This window comes from Poecile atricapillus, chromosome 1, assembly GCF_030490865.1.
Source record: "Poecile atricapillus isolate bPoeAtr1 chromosome 1, bPoeAtr1.hap1, whole genome shotgun sequence".
NCBI lineage: Eukaryota > Metazoa > Chordata > Aves > Passeriformes > Paridae > Poecile > Poecile atricapillus.
The window spans coordinates 159,059,614-159,075,475 of NC_081249.1; the positions used below are offsets into that span (position 1 = coordinate 159,059,614).

General features: G+C 44.4%; 1 protein-coding gene across 2 annotated transcripts in view; it reads left to right on the top strand.

Annotated features, from left to right (window-relative positions):
* The window catches only part of ESRRB (estrogen related receptor beta), a 126,483-nt gene that overhangs the window by 88,404 nt on the left and 22,217 nt on the right, over nucleotides 1-15,862 (top strand). For both annotated transcript variants that reach the window (XM_058850214.1, XM_058850204.1), the window contains one exon: nucleotides 5,918-6,034. In XM_058850214.1, the coding sequence (XP_058706197.1) occupies nucleotides 5,918-6,034 (117 nt within the window). The remainder of the gene's footprint in view (nucleotides 1-5,917; nucleotides 6,035-15,862) is intronic.

The following is a 15,862-nucleotide window of genomic DNA, read 5'->3' on the forward strand; positions in this document are numbered from 1 at the left end:
GTGTGAGAGTCAAGTGTGCTGTGCCTGAGGGTGAGCAATTTCAGCTATGCAGCTGAAGGCTGAGTGCAGGGAAGCAGGCAGCAAATAGGTCTGCAGAGTTTGGTTGAGTCAAGAAAACACACTGTTCCCACAGCTCTGCTGCTGTGGGCATGATATCCAACTGTAGCCCTAGGTGTGCAGGAGAAAAGAATTTGAGGATCACATAAAAGAGAAGATGAATGGCAAGAGCATTTCCAAAGGTGTTTATCCCACAACTCTACTATATTCAGTAGCTGTTTTAAGCATTTAACAAAGTGAAAGCATCTTCATCCAGGCTGCCTAACATCGATGTAGCCTTTGCAGAAAGCATGCAGATGTGTATGTTATATAATTGCTTTCCCAGTATCCTAGTACCAAAATCTTGCCATGATTCAGAATGTGGGAGGGGCATTGACTCAGTGGTTTGAGCACCAAGATGGAGGAGTAACTCCAGGATTTCCCAGATGCTCAAGAGATTAAATAGGTAAATTTATCATCAGGCTTTTGTGGTCTTGGACAAGCCACTTCACTTCTCTGTGCTTGAGTATTGACAGGTGAAAAACTAATGAATACTATGACTGTATTTACTTTGCTGGCTTTACATGTGCATGCTGCCATAAAATGGGTCTAAATCTGTGTTGAGTTCCTAAACTACTGCAGCCCTATCTAGATACCCTGATCATGAAGCAGACCTTCACAAGAAGTTCCCCTTCCAACTAACCCCCCCTCCCCTGCTACAAATTACCCTGTGCCTATTAGGGTTTTTTAGCTGCATTAACTCACATAAAACGTGCATATCTTGAGGTAGGAGCATCTTGCAATGGCCTTTGAACTCCCTCTGCTGCGGTAGCCGCAGCAGGAAGAATGGGCATCCAAGCTGCAGACCTCTAAGCAATATGACTTATTTGCAGCTCACTTTCTCACGAGGCCAGTTGAGGCCAGGGTGTCATGGACAACACAAGGGCTGCTGCTTTTCAAATGATGGGGAGAAGATAGACTGAGAGCCAGCATGGACATGGTTGATTATCTCTGAGGTCACTGGTATTGCTGTGTGGGAGTTTTCTGTCAGTAGGCTTTTTCCAAAGAAAAGTGGAATTTTTACCAAGTCAGATTTTCCCAAGAAAAATTTTGATGATAGGAGAAAAAAAAGAAGGCAGGAAAATCCAAACCATTTATTCCATTCTAGCTGAAATGGAGTGTTTGGTTTTCCTGAACTAGGACAGGAAGACAGGATCACCCAACACACTTTAACCTGTCCCACAGATTATGGGGGAGTGTCAACAGTTCTGTCCTTTCTTACCTTGTGTTACATAGAATAAGGATTGAGGCCTGGAAACCTGTGTGTCATTTCCACTTTGCAATGTTGGCAATGCTTGACATAGAAAAGTGAAAACCTGAGGTGAGTTGAGAGAACGCACTCTTGGGCTGCAGGTCTTTCCCTCTGAACATGGTATTTTGAACCCCAGGATTGGACTTACCATACTTTGAGGCAGTCAGAAAACCTAAACTGGCCTGAAGCATTTTCAGTCAGCTAGGCTGTCTGACAAAATTTTAACCTGTTTCCCTATCATTGTACTGTTTCACGGGATTATATTCTAGTGGCAGCTTGCATTTTCCTCACCTGACTACGAATATTGTGGAATGTGCAATCTAATGCAAATAGAAGAGAATCTGAATTTCAGACATGTTTAAATGTCCTGCTATCGGTACTCAAGAGAGGTCTGAATTGAAACAAAAGATTTAATATTAGCTGAATATAAAGGAATGAGTGTGTTACATATAAGATAGTTTGGGATATTTATAAATAAAAGCTTTTTTAATTTCTGTTCCATAGAAATCCTACCTTATCCTTTCATCCAAATTTAGACAAAGGCAAATACTGGATTTTTTACAGGATAGAAGTTCTCAATCGAAGTCTGTTCCTTCTCTTAATAGTTTGCTCAGCAGGTAGAGCATTATGTATCAGTCAAATATATTGTCATTGTCTTTTGTTCATTAATTGTCACAACTAGTAGGTGGTTTTGCCTACTTTGAATATTAACTAATAATAGTGCTATATAATGATACGAGTCCTTTATTATTCAATATACTCATGACTATGACTACTTTGCAGCTATTTTTCATCTTCAAATGATGAAAATAAAAGCTATTTCTAAAATGACCCATTATTATTTTAAAAAAAGCTTAAAGCTCAACAAAACATTGGAGATTCAGAGAAAAGAGAAACATTTACCATCGTCTTCTGGATAGGAAAGTTTTGTGCTGGGCAAGTGCCTGTGTCTGTGGATTTCCAGCTTGAGTCTTGCAAGCTTTGAACTCAGTGAGTGTAGCAACAGAACCGCTGTGTTGGGATGCCTTTACACCAGTAAGGAGCTTGAAAGGTGGATAATGCAGCTCAGAAAGAAGACTTGTAGGGGTTTATAACAGGCTTGTAATAAAGTCTTCTAGGGCTTTCTGGTTGTTGTTGAGGTGCTTAAAGTGGCTCCCAGGAAGAGGAGCAGTTGACAGAGTTTTTACTGAGCAGAAGAGCGTTACAATCCAAATGCACAAAAGAGGTTTTGTATCCCTGCAGTAGCAGCCACATCAGGCAGGCACTGTTCTGTCCTTCTGTCCTTCTCAGAAAAGTGCCTGCTACTTTTCAGGTGGGAGTTCACAGCTTTCCAAAAATTTCTAAAGCTTACCCAGGGAAAGCGCAGTATTTCATGATCTAGTGCTTGACAGCTGATTACTATTCACAGATCTATCACCTGAATTTAAGAAAAAGCGTGTTCAGTGCAACCTCAGCTCTATTAGTCTAGTGTTTTCTGTTTGCCTCAGGACATTTGTACAGCAAGCTCTGTGCAGAAGAACCTTTTCTGTGGAAGTTCTGTAAAATATTTCTATGTCTGAAACCCCATAGACAAACTTGCTGCCAGTAGGGAGCTCCAAAACCCCTGTCCTGCATGCTTGTACAAGCAGGAGGCTGATTTGAGCGAGGTTTTGCGAAATGTCCAAGCCCTCTTTTGTGAACAGGAAGTCAGGTGTGCCACCCTGAGGAGGCAAGCAGTTCTGGTGTTACACCTATATGTGTCCCATTTTCCACCTAGCATCATTTGAATCTTTTCCTTTGAAAGCTCAGGCTTAAAAAATAACCCTTCTTACCTCATGCAGATCATGGAGAGATTTTCGTCTGATTTTCACAAAGTACCTCTCCTCACACCAGGACTCGAGCTATGATGCCTCAGTTAGAAAGACTAATTGAAGTGAATGGCAATGAAGAAGAAACGAGAAAAAGCAAGATGGGCTTTTTAGCAATCAGAAGCTGAAAATTATTTAAGGAATTTCTTGGTTATTTTTATCTAGTCTTTCATGAGTTTCCTTGCAGAAAGGCTTTCTAGAAAGGTAGAATCAGGAAGCAGGGAGTAGCTTGTGTCCTCAGTGCTGTACTGATTTCAAGCTCAGTCCCCTGAGGACCCTGTCCCTAATTTAAGCAGGAGATGGCTGGGACTTTACTATGCTCCCCAAGCTCAGGGAGGCATTCTTGTCTTCCAAGTCCATCCTGTACCAGAGAGGTAGGGTGAATACAGGGTCTCTTGAATGACCAAATTTTGGTGTGCAATTTTGAGGTGCTCCTATTATATGTGCAATAGAAATTATATTCCAAGCTGTTTAATAGTCAGAGGTCTAATTTTGCAGAAAATAGGGTACTTTTGAAGTTCTCCAGCATAAAAAAACCCCATGTTCTATCAGTTTAATAGTCCTTTGCTGTTTTGTAGCATCTCTCATCTAAAGACTTTAAAGTACAGTTACACCTTAATGAATAAAGACTCTCAATCTCTCCAGAAGGTAGGTTTAGTGTTCATTTCATTTTTCAGATGAGCAAACTAGGACATGAAGAGGGAGTGATTTGCCCTCCAAGGTGATATATGAAGGCTTAGAAGAAATCCAAACTCTGATCTGTTCACCTACCACTTGATTTTTGAGGCCATTTTTAGGTAAATCTTGTGCCATGGCATCAGTGAGGTTCTACCATTTTTTTCAGATCAAATGTACATATTTTCTAAGTAAAGGAAATCCCTCTAATAAGCAACAGCTCAAAGCAAGGCCTTGTCTATTTGATTGTCCCTTCTTTGTCCCTTCCTTCTGGGGCACATAATCTAAAGTTTATGACACATAGAGACTTGACTCACATTCTATTGTTGCATACAGAGTTGTCCATGTCTGTGTACACCTTTGTGTGCTGATAGTCTTCTGCAGGACCTTGCAGCATCCCCAGCTGCTGCAGTGAAGGGAAGCTCTCTCTGAGGCCCCTGTGCTGGCAGCTGGGCTGGTGGTGTGACTGCCAGCCACTGGGAGGCTTTTGGAATTTCGATGAGTTAATCTCATCACTTTATCACAGGGCACTTACAGAAATTACAGGGAGCTGTGAGCAACTCACTGTGCTGGCAGCCAGCCCCAGGACCCATAAAAGAAATTGAGACACCAAAAAAAAAAAAAAAAAAAAAAAAAAAAAAAAAAAAAAAAATCTGAGAACTCTGGTAAACTTTTGGAAATGACAGTTTTTTCTGGTTGAGCTCTGCTTGGGTAATGCTGATTATGTCTTCCCTGGTGATGCCCCTGCTTTCTGCAGTAGTGGCAGGGATTGTGCCCAGCTGTGGCTCTCAATCTCTGCTGTGCACAGCATGATTTTGGGCCTGATATAAAACTCCCAATACTTAGCCTCTTCTTTAGCAATCATGATCCCAGTACATACGTGTGTTAGAGAACTGTTTGTTCAGGCTGCACATAGTGTGTATTTGGCAACTAGCACCTTCATGTCCTCTGACCCTCTCCCATTTAGTCATGATGTGGGTTTTGTAGACTCTTCCCAGTACCATGCTTGTCAAAGGATCCAGGGAGTAGAGTCATGCAGAAGCTTAGGGATCTGCTTGACACTGCGGAGGGACCTTGATCTTCTAAATGAGAGCTGTCACTGTCTGCCACTGCTATAAAGGCTCGGTGCCCTTACTGTGTGTCTCTGTGTTAGGGGGGCAAATTTTCAGCTTTTGGACTGCAAAACAACAACAACAACAACAACAACAACAAAAAATAAAAAAATCTTGCATCTCTCCAGGGCTCTGATCCTGGCTTTGGTGAGAAAGGTTGGCATTCAAACAAAGGCAAAACCTCCCAAAGTGAGACCATGTCTGAGTTTTTTCCAGGTTTGCTCTGGTTCTGTTCCTTCCTGTGTGGGGCACAACAAGTATCTGATCATGAGATCAGATCACCATGCTCACGGGTCTGTAATGTTCTGTGTCTAGAACAGGAATTTGTTTATTACCTTGAGATCTATCTTGAATTTCAATTTCCAGCTCTTTGAGAATGTTGATACATGGCTGGCTATTGAAATTCAGATGCTGCACAATGACGAAATGCAGCCTGAATGGAAGCAACTTGTGCAGCACCCTCTGCTCTTACTGACAAACTGCGATTGGGGGCAGATGAGCAGTAGTGAGAGGAATGGGGTGGAATTAGGGGGAAGTTGCAAGTCTTGTAAGCTGCCTGGTTCCCCAAGCAGGACAAGGAAGGGCAGGTGACATCTACCCCACAGACATGGAGCAAGACTGGCAGCAAAGGAAATTCTAATAATGTCTGAACTGCTCCCACTCTTATCCCTGGACTTCAGGGAACAGGCCAAGTTACAAGGGGTGCAGCACAAGAGATGACAACATGCCTGGAAGACACATGCCTGAAAGCCCAGCACTGCAGTCATCCCCTTGGCTAGGTCAGCAGGGTAAAGTCTCAGAGGATGTGTAAGTGAAGGAGCAAACATGCAGCATTTACAGACTGATGGTGGTGGGAATATCTGGGCACTGCAGCCTGTCCCTGGATCCATGGGGAGAACATGATTCCTGGGTGACATCTCTGTGTTTGATTACAGGGAATATTGAATACAGCTGCCCGGCCACCAATGAGTGTGAGATCACGAAACGGAGGCGCAAGTCCTGTCAGGCCTGTCGCTTCATGAAATGCCTCAAAGTGGGGATGCTAAAAGAAGGTAAGACAGAGACAGAATGAGAATTTTTCCCTGTCCCAAGAGTGCCTGGGATTCCAGACCTTGCAGAATCTCCCAGGCTAACTACATGCTTGCCCTCTTTGTGTTCCTGAATGTATCTTTCTACAGGCTTTGTCAGAGTCAGGATGGGCAGTGACCAAGAGGTCAGTCCAGAGAGGAGAATGGTTCTAGTCAGTGCTCTCATGCTCAAATATTATTTCTAGCACTTGCAAATTTGACAAATAACTGGAAACTGGTGGTTCCAGACTTCCCTTTCCCAAAGGAATGCTGGGCTGGAGGGTGTTTCTCTTCTTGCACCCTAGTAATTTTTTGGTGTTGAGGAGGAGAGGCTCTTTCATGATCATGACTGAGTTGGCAACTCATCATAAGGGAAGGATGGAATTAATGCAGAGCTGTGGCACAGTGTGCAATGTGCCTTTATTACCACTCAGGAGACTTTCTGAAGATGGTTGGTAGCATAGGTTTGTCTGGGAGCTGTGGGTCCCCTGCCCTGCATACTCAGCCTGTGTTTTGTTCAGCCTATTGATCTGTTCAGCGCTTTTTGAGCAGTGTTCAGCTTCTCTCCTGTGCTGTTTTTCCTCCCACACCCCCCTTTTTTATCCTTGTCCATTCAAGAGGAACCACAGGGAATTCAGTGGCAATTAAACACATTCTTATGGATTGACTTTAAAGGTTTGTTTCCCTTGGGTCCCTCTGGGAAAGGCAGTGAGGGGAGGAGGGGAAGGAAGGAGAAGCAATGCACATAACCCTCTGCATGGCTATACCAGCAGAGCAAGGTCCTCTCAGCTTAACCACAAGAAGCAGCTGCTGGCTGTGGTTATGCACGAGTCCTGTATGCTGGAGCCAAGATGCCAGCATACAACTTTCTTCCAGGTCATGACATCACAGCAGCTGGTAATAAATTGTACAATGTCGGTTGGGTGTGTATTGCTTCTCACTAGAGCTCTCTTATTTCTTGAGATGCAGGGTGATGGCAGCCAGTGTTGTTAAAAATGTAGATTAGACATTAAACCCATTTTTTTCTTTGATGGATGTGTAGTTTCTGTGGTTAAATATCTTCCTTCTAGGGCATACCAGTTACCAAGGGAAGGAGATGCAAGCTTCTGTAATTTGGCCCTTCCTGACCTAGGTGTAGAGGTGGTAGACTCAGAGGATCTTGATCTCCTACTGGGAGGGAGGCACCTACTTTGTAGTTAGAGACCACTGGAAACCTGCTTCTTTTCATGTGGTAGTTCAGGGAGGGGATGTATGCCCTTACCCACTAAAACAAATATACACTGATGACACTGGCTTTAGTGCAGGTTGTTCATGCACTGCAGCCTATTCATATGAATCCCATAAAACAACCTTAAATGCCTGTAGTGGCTCCAGTCATTCTGCAGAGCAGCAGCACAGGTTCAGGCTTGCTGGCTGCCATTGTCTGTGCTGTTCTGCTTCTGAGCAGTCGTGCCTTTTGGAGCTGGCAGCTGGGGAAACAGTCACAGGAGCCAGTGCTGCTGTGCTGACTGTGTGGTCAGGGCATCTCTGCTTCTGGGAGTTCAGCACTGTTCAGAGCAGGGTCCTGTGAAGGGTTTTAGATCTTAGCCTCCAAGTTCTGTGAAAACAGTTAACTCCTTCCAGACCAGAGTTAGTCTGGAAAGCAGTGTAAATTCACTCACACCATGCTGTGCCTGAACTCCCAGACCCTGTGGGATACTACTCACGGCAAACTGAAATTTGACTCTATGGCTGCTTTTGTGCTGAAGTGTATTTAGTTATTCATATAGGGATTGATCAAGCATCATTAAAGTCACTGGGGAAGGGTGGTTTGCTATTGATGTTAGTCTATCTGTGATCCTGCCCATAATATTTAAAGCTGTGGAAAATACAGCATAAAGATTTATTGATAGCAGTGGGATACAAGAGCACATGATATTATCAGCAAGAGCAGAGGAGGCTACCTTATCAATCTGAAAATAGGGGTACTGTGTCAAAACAGAAAGTGGTCAAGTGATATTGGGCAGACATCTTTTTTTCTTTCTTTTGCTCAGTATCCCAGGCTGAGAAATAAGGGTTATAATGCTTTGCTTTGCAAAAGAATTGTGAGGACCAATTAGTTAGCTTTATGTGAAGCTTGGTGGAAGCACAGAGTATTAGTATACAGAATTCAATCAATACATATCTTTAAAAGCCAAATCCAAGAAGGGAGAAAAATGGTGTTACACTATTTGGTCTCCACAGAGCCAAGAGTTTCTAGAAAGAACAAATCCATTGTTGTTTGAATTGCTCAAAATGCAGAATTGACAAGGGACTTCAGATTAGAAAAGGTTCATTGGTCTTTTCCATCTCTGATCTGTCATCCTATTAGCTCATCCATCCCTTTTCTCTGCCAAGGCACGAGTGTTCCCAACTGTACCATTTTGGTAGTTTAACTGTTTTTAAAAATCCCTGATGTCTTGGTTTCCCCAGAGAGCCTATCCTGCAGTCTCCAAACTCTCATTAGGACAAGATGTCTCTTGATATTTGGGCTGTGATTATTTTTCCTTTTAATAGCTCCCCTTCCTACTTTGCCTTGGTACGTCTCTCTCATCATCCCTGGGTTCATGCATGGCAGAAGGTTGCTAAGCCAAGTTCTTTGTCCTGCTAGATTATCAAAAGTTTGGAGAAAAGCAGTCTTTTGGTTAAAGGCAAGATCCAGAAATCAGTTCTTCTCCACACAGTTTTCTCCTTGATGACCTTGAGCAAGCCACTGGGCTTGTAACTTAGTGGGGATGTTTCTGGGTAAAGAAACTACCCTTTTGCTCAAGAAAAATATGATATTCCATTAGTAACTAGTTAAGGGCTTTATGATTTCTTCTCATTTTCCTGATTGTTGTTGCCATACATGATGTACATGCCACCTCCTGCCTGCTGGGCATGTGGCGTTAACCTTGTTCTTCAAGCAGACGGCATCAGCACAAATAAACACAACTTCAAGGTCGGCTTTACACTTGAAATGCTCAGCTTGATGCTGCAGGAGAGACTTGGATCCTCCCCTTGGGGACTGCATATAAGGGTCACCAGACATCTCCCTATGTAGGCTGCAGCTAGGCAATAGCTGTGAATGTAGCCCTTTAAGATCCAGGGAGACTGGCCCTAACATAGATGTGCAGGTTATTGAGGCAATGCCGAGTGAATGAGGATCAGGGCAGGAAGAGAGCCAATGGAGCAATCAATAGGTGTCTCAGATATCCAGGCCACTTTCTTTAAGAGAACTCTGATCAATGTATTGCAGCAAGGGAACTGCACGGACACCAGAGCTTTGCTGTCTCAGGTTCTCCTGGTGTGATGCTGCAGAGCAGGCAAGACTCACTGGGAAAAGTGGCAAGCAGAAAGCTCTGCCCGTGGAGCCCAATTGGCTCAGATGTCTGAAGTGTTGGCCTGTCTGGCTGCCTGTCTCTTACTTTCCCCTTCCATCTGGAGTGTGCCCCCAGGGAGCATTAATTAGCCCTAGCAGGCTCATATAGGAACCTGCTGAATCTGAAGTCCAGCATTCCAGAAGACTCCAATCCCAGTGTTCATGTAGGGACATGCTGTCCCTAGAAAATCTGTGCTCTGCTGCTCTTTGCCTTGCTGAACCACCAGCCTGCAGGCAGTGGAGATAGGCATGTTCACAGCTTTGTCCAGCAGAATTGCATGCCCTCTGCTCTGCAAAAATGCAGGAAACCTGAGCAACCAGTGATACTGCTCACCCGAAATGGAGAAGATGATATGGCATGGGGGGATGGCCAGTGCAGGAAAAGTGTGCCCTGCAACTTGCAGTGGAGAGGCATTGTTCAGAGCTGGGAATCCCAGCATTTGTCCACCCCATTGCCTCTCTTTGCTCTTGTCACTGTCTGTCCTGTGCCTATAATGACTAAGTGTAGTTCTTCATCTCTGGGCTCTACATAGTAGATCTAGATCTTCCTGGATTTCTGGAATAATAGGCAGAGAAATTTCAGCAGTTTGGCTGCTCAAAACTCTTTTTAAAACTCAGTATACTTTGCCAGTTTTAGGAAGAATATACCCTTGCCATTCACACTCTAGCCACCCATAACCTTTCTGTTCTACAGTAATTTGTTTGTCTTCAAGAGGCACATGTAATTTCAGATGACACGAGGCTTGTGTATGTGGGCACAGAGGTTTCATTTTGGACATTGGTTGGCTGGTTAAGCATGACCTCACAACTTTGCCCTCCACACCTCTGCTGCCTCTCTGAACCTGGGGTACCCCAGGTCCTCCAGAACCTGTGGCACCTCCTCTTCTCTGACCTTGGTATCTGTAGGGCTGTTTCTTCTGTATTTTCTCATGCCTCTGTCTCTCAGCTTCTTCTACCCTTTCTTGTATGTGTCATCTCAGAGGTACCACCAGCATTGCAGAGCTTTGGGCAGTGGTGGGTTCATTTTGGAGCTGTCTGGAGTGGACACAGGGGCAGTTTCTGGCATCTTCTCACAGAAACCACCCCTGCAGTCTCCTGCTACCAAAACCTTGTTGCATAAATGCTGCCCATAAAAGCGAAAGGTTCTGGGATCATCAGAAGAGGCATGGGGATAACAGGTGAATTGCAATGAAACGTCAAAGCCTCTCATTACAGAAGTCATCTTTGGCAGGAAATGACAGACAGGCAAGTGGAGGAGAGGCAGTATGAGACATATCAAACCATACCACACCAAAGAGAACATACTGGCTATTCTCTAGGTATTTGGTCCTTTCTCTTGTGGAAGCCCTGCAGAACTTTTTCTTCAAAGAATTGTGTTGTTTCTTAAGCTGTGTTGTTCCCTGTTCTGTGCTGGCACATCTGCAGAGACCCAAATGGAGCATAAACAGTTCTGAAAAGGAAGCAAAGCTGGGTCACAAAATGCTTTTCATGAAGTGCATGCACATGCAATTGTGTCACATCACAGCAGAAAATCACACAGAAAAGAAAATGTCTGTAAAAAAATCTCATCCAGGCATTGAAATGGCATTGATTATTCCCCCAGCCTTTGAGTCTTGTTTTCCTTCTTAATAGGAGTAATGTATATTATGTTGCTGAAGTTGTCCTCTGTTCCCTGCCAGTGCTGAGACTTGTCTCCTCAGAGTCCCACCCATGACTGATCTCCAAGTACAGCTTTCTGAGATGTATGAGTGGCTTCTGCCCAGTTCCTTGCAGACATCACTGGTTGGCTTTCAAGAAGGAGGACAAAGACTGAAAGGACCCTGGGGATGTGTCCTGTGATAGACCAGGTATACCTTATCTCAGAAAGCAGAAGACAGGAGTCTGCAGGAGTACTTGCACTGCATGTGCTAAAATCAGGAGTGGAGATTCCTGGGATAGGAAACCTGCCCTGTATGAAGTGTTTTACCCCACTCTGAATGGCTTTGAAGGTAAGTTGTCCTCAGGCCTAGCCTCCTGGCTCTCAAGAATCAGGCTTGTGTGATGAGGATGAAGCCTACAAATAGAAGGAAGGAAGGTAGAAGAATATATAGTCTTGATCTGAATGCAGAAAAGGGAGGCTTTTTAACAGCAAGAGAGAAGTTAGGCAATTATCCAGTAAAGATGTGTGATTTATCTTATCTGCATGACTCTCTCCCAAAACTGTTATGCTGTAGTAAGCCCAGGTAGAACCACTCCTTTCCCAGGCTTTGTTCCTTTGCTTCTATTGCATTTAGATAAGAAATGCTAGAAAACATTAAAATTCAACAGAGAACCCAAATTCTTTGCTAAAAATCTCCCAAGATCTTGGCCTCCTATCTAATATTATTTCTGACGTAAAGCTTGCTGGAATGTCTGGATACTGGCACTGCAGCACCAGGCAGTGAAACAGGCAAGAGAAGTCTAGAGAAGAGAGCCACAAAGTTCATTCAGCTCATCTTCCCATTAATTGTTCCCCTTTCCTTCCTCTCCCTGGTGTCTTTGGCAATACCTGGCCTCCCAGAAACTTGCAATAACCTGGTAACCTTTGTGTTACCTAAGTGCCTGCATCTCTGTGGATACTGGAGGTGATCGCCACTACCGAGATGGTGAGAGTATCATCTCCAAATTTCAGTAGCAGCTATCTCTTAAATCCATTTCCTCTTCAAGACCCTGTCTGCTTAGGAAACCCTGTTCTCAGGTCAGGAATTTCCCTGGTGCTTATTCCTAACTCTTTGGTTTATCTTACCAGCTGCTGATGTCATAAATTTTTCACAGGGAATCAAATCTGTCATCCTGGACAGACTTGGCTGTGTGATGTTGTAAATTTGATGTAGATATCTAGTATCTGAGCAAGGGGTTCCAAGCACTGGTGATTTCAAACCACTTCCACTTACAACTTTGCTTTCATCTTCTGTAAAATCCAGATAACTGAATCAACAGCAGAGCTCCTTTTCAGCAATGTAACCAAATGGAGAGTGTTTAATTTCTGTTTTCAAGTGAAAGAATCTCTCAATGGAGCAAAGTGTTTCCAGCAGCCTCTCCCTCCTGCCCCCATCCCTGCTTCCAGACCATGGGTTCACAAAAAGATATTTGATTTCAGTGAAAGCTCAGCTGATATCCCTGCAATATGCTTGGGTTCTTGCTTTGTGTTTCCTGGGAAGGATGAGGGCTCCTCCGGGGACCCTGGGTAATTGGGTTAGTGGCCAGCTCATGTCAGGAAATTAAAAGGTAGCCCCGATCAGGTTGCTGCTGTGTGCAATTTAATGGCTTTGTATTTATAGAGTATTCTGCCTCCAGCCGCTGCCAGAAATATCACTACTGGAGGTATCCAAATGAAAAAATAGAATGAAAAAATGATTTTTCCTTCTCTAAAATATCTTTGTGTTTAAAAACAGACAGGCAACCCCCTGTCATTTGAAACAGGATCTCTAGGAGCAGTGAGTGGCATCTTCCACACCCAACTATTTTCCAAGGCATAAATTGAGCATTTGCAATGTGGCTGGAGCTGAGCTGTGACAGAGAGCATGTGCTGCCTTTGGCAGGTTGATGGTAATCCTCCAAAGAGGAGGCTTCCAGCAGATGGACTGCTCACAAATTGCACATTGGGCTGAGTGCACTTGGTATCTGTTTTCTGGACATAAGAATGGCACATCCAGTATCATCCCTACACTTTCTCCCTTATCTAATGGATTATGAATCTGTTTAATTTGGTTCCTCCCATTCATTTTGAATTTTGTGGTTCTTACCACACCTAACTAGATCTCCATTCTTTCAAACTTTGAAGTCCAGGTTCCATCAATATACATCTAGGTGGCTCAGAGAGGCATTATCTCTGCATAGGTCTATAATAAATACTTTGTGTATTCAGTCACCAAAACTATGCTTAGTACTCTTCTAACACATACGGAAAATAGGAAGAAGATAAAAACTGCAACAACCATCCTGGGATTTTTAGAACCCAGCAGTTTTCCTAGAAGCTTTTAGCTGGTTTTGACAACACAGCAGGTAATATTCTTCAAGGTAAGCAGGAATGGGATGGGACTGAATGCACGCCCCCACAGCTCTACAGTAACTTTAGTCATGTGCCTCTGATAACCTGAGTGCACCAGTGACTCAGCTCTGCTGAGATTCTCAATCCCTTTCCTTGACTCACCTTTGAAGATCGTGCCAGCTCTTGACCTGCAGGATATCCTGATAGGGTCTTTAGTAAGAACTTCCTGGCACCACTGTTCCAATTTTAGAATTCAGTAAGAAGTGGACAGTAGTTCTTAGCATTAGAAGAGCCACTGCTGAGGTGAGGACTTGAGGAGATGCTTCAAGGCTCGAGCAGAGTTGCTGTAAGAGGCTGGCCAAAGCAGAGCATGCTGTGTTGGTAAGTCTAACTCCCTTGCCTCTGTGGATCTCCATCACAAGTAGACCTCTTTCCATGTAGTGGTGGGGGTCTCTCCATTTTGTCACATACCAAAAATTGTGGTTCTTGATCCATGCTTGTATTCCTCTACCAGTTCCAAAATCTGCTTCACTGTAATACACTGAGACAAAAAACTGGACTAGAGATAGCACTGGTTTCACCCCACAGGGTTTCTCTTGGTAATCAGTGAAGAGAAGTATCTGTCATGGTCTGGCCACATCAAGTGTCTGGCCAGTGAGCTGAATGTGGAGGTGCCTTTTTCTCTGTTTCCTGTCAAGGGAGCTCAGATGCACAGAGGGGAGCTATCAAAGTCTAAAGTAAGGTGAGTTAAATCACACCTAGATCTTCCAGTTCCTTTAGGCAGCAAACACTGCTTTGGGGCTTTATTTCTGAGTTCTACCTCTGGGAAAGTCAGTGGGGCTGAGGCTTAGTCATCTTTTAGGTCCTGTTGAGAAAGGCAACCTTGGTCTTTTCCTAGTTCCTTTTGCACAGTGCCCCTCAGCCCGCTGCTGTGCAGGCACTGTGGCCATGGGTGGCATAACCAATAGAGCTGCTGACCTGCTTCAGAATGTTTGGAGGGCTGGGAGGGGAAGCAGTCAAAGGAGAACGTTTGCATGGGCCATGGACACAGGGTGAATATGTGGGTGTGGGGCTTATTATAGAGAGTTGTTGCAGAGAACAAAGTACTGAGGTATTCTTTATTCCCATTTGCCTTTGAAGCCCTTGTTAATTCCCGAGTTTCCAGAGGGAGCAAAGTGGGGTGAGCAAAGTGAGAGGGGCTCAGCATGGGAAGAAAGCTGTGCATTTGAGAGACAGCAGTGGCTGGCACTGCAGACAGCCCTGCAGAGCTGGCAGCCATGCAGCTGGCATTGGCAGAGAAGGACTGGTTTGCAAGCTCTGTGGGTTTCACCTGACTCTCTATGCTTTGGACCACCTGTTTGGGACATGCTGCTTGTGTTTCTGTGTGTGAGGAGCTGACACCTTGTGTCACTGCTCCAAGGCATATGAGAGCCTCTGGGACCAGGTACCATCAGGTATCACAGGGCTAACCAGTCTAAGTCCAGGGACTCTTCAGTCAGCCTGACAGTGAAGAAACTTTCCTACCTGACTAACATAACCCTGTAACCATCAAAGGTGGAAGAAGTTGCAGTGTCCTTCCTGAACTGATCTAATTTCTCTGTAGGCTCTTTTAACACAGGAGATGGATTTTCATCTCTACTTCCCCTCATCCCCAGGATAGTTCTTCATCCTCTCTTTCCCTTGTAATTTCCAGGCTTGTTAACCTGCACCAGTCTAGTCACTGGGTTCTTCTAGCAGTGCTGATTTGTGACCCTCAAGTTGCTTTCCTGTATTTCAGATGAGTTGGGTAATTGCATCAGTCCCCTACTGGAAGACTCTCCAGGGGCTAGCCTCTTTTTGCCGCAGCATTAGACCCTAATAGTATAAGGGGATCTTTTCTCATTTCCAAGCTGGAATCTGAGTAACAAAAGAGAGCCTAGTCAGTTTGTAGCCTCTCCATTCCTGTTTGGCCGTGATGCTTTTTCCTATAGTCTATTTCATTCTCCATCTTGGCAGGCCTGACTTTTAATGATCATCTCTGCTGTTTCCTTGATAGACTCATCCCATTACCACATGCTGTCATCTCTCCTGAAGTTCAGAGCAGAAAGGAAGAGAGAAATTTTGTAGGAGACACTTTGAATACAACCCTTCTCCCTTCCTTTCTTCTCTGCTCTTAGCCTATCCATTCCAGCTTCCTTGGCCAGTAGCAATCCACATGCTTTAGACTGCAGCTCCTGGAGACAGGTGCTCTTCTAGCTACAGAGCAGCACCCCAGCTCAGAGAGCAAGCAGTGTGGAAACTGCAGCTCAAGGATTAGGTGGGCAGTGGACACAGGACCTGGCTAGTCTATCAGGGGAGCTCAGCAAAAGCAGCCCTTTTGCTTCCTGGCCAGCACTTGTCCTGTGCTCCCTTTGGTTGCGTCCTTCTTGGTCTAGACACATATTGT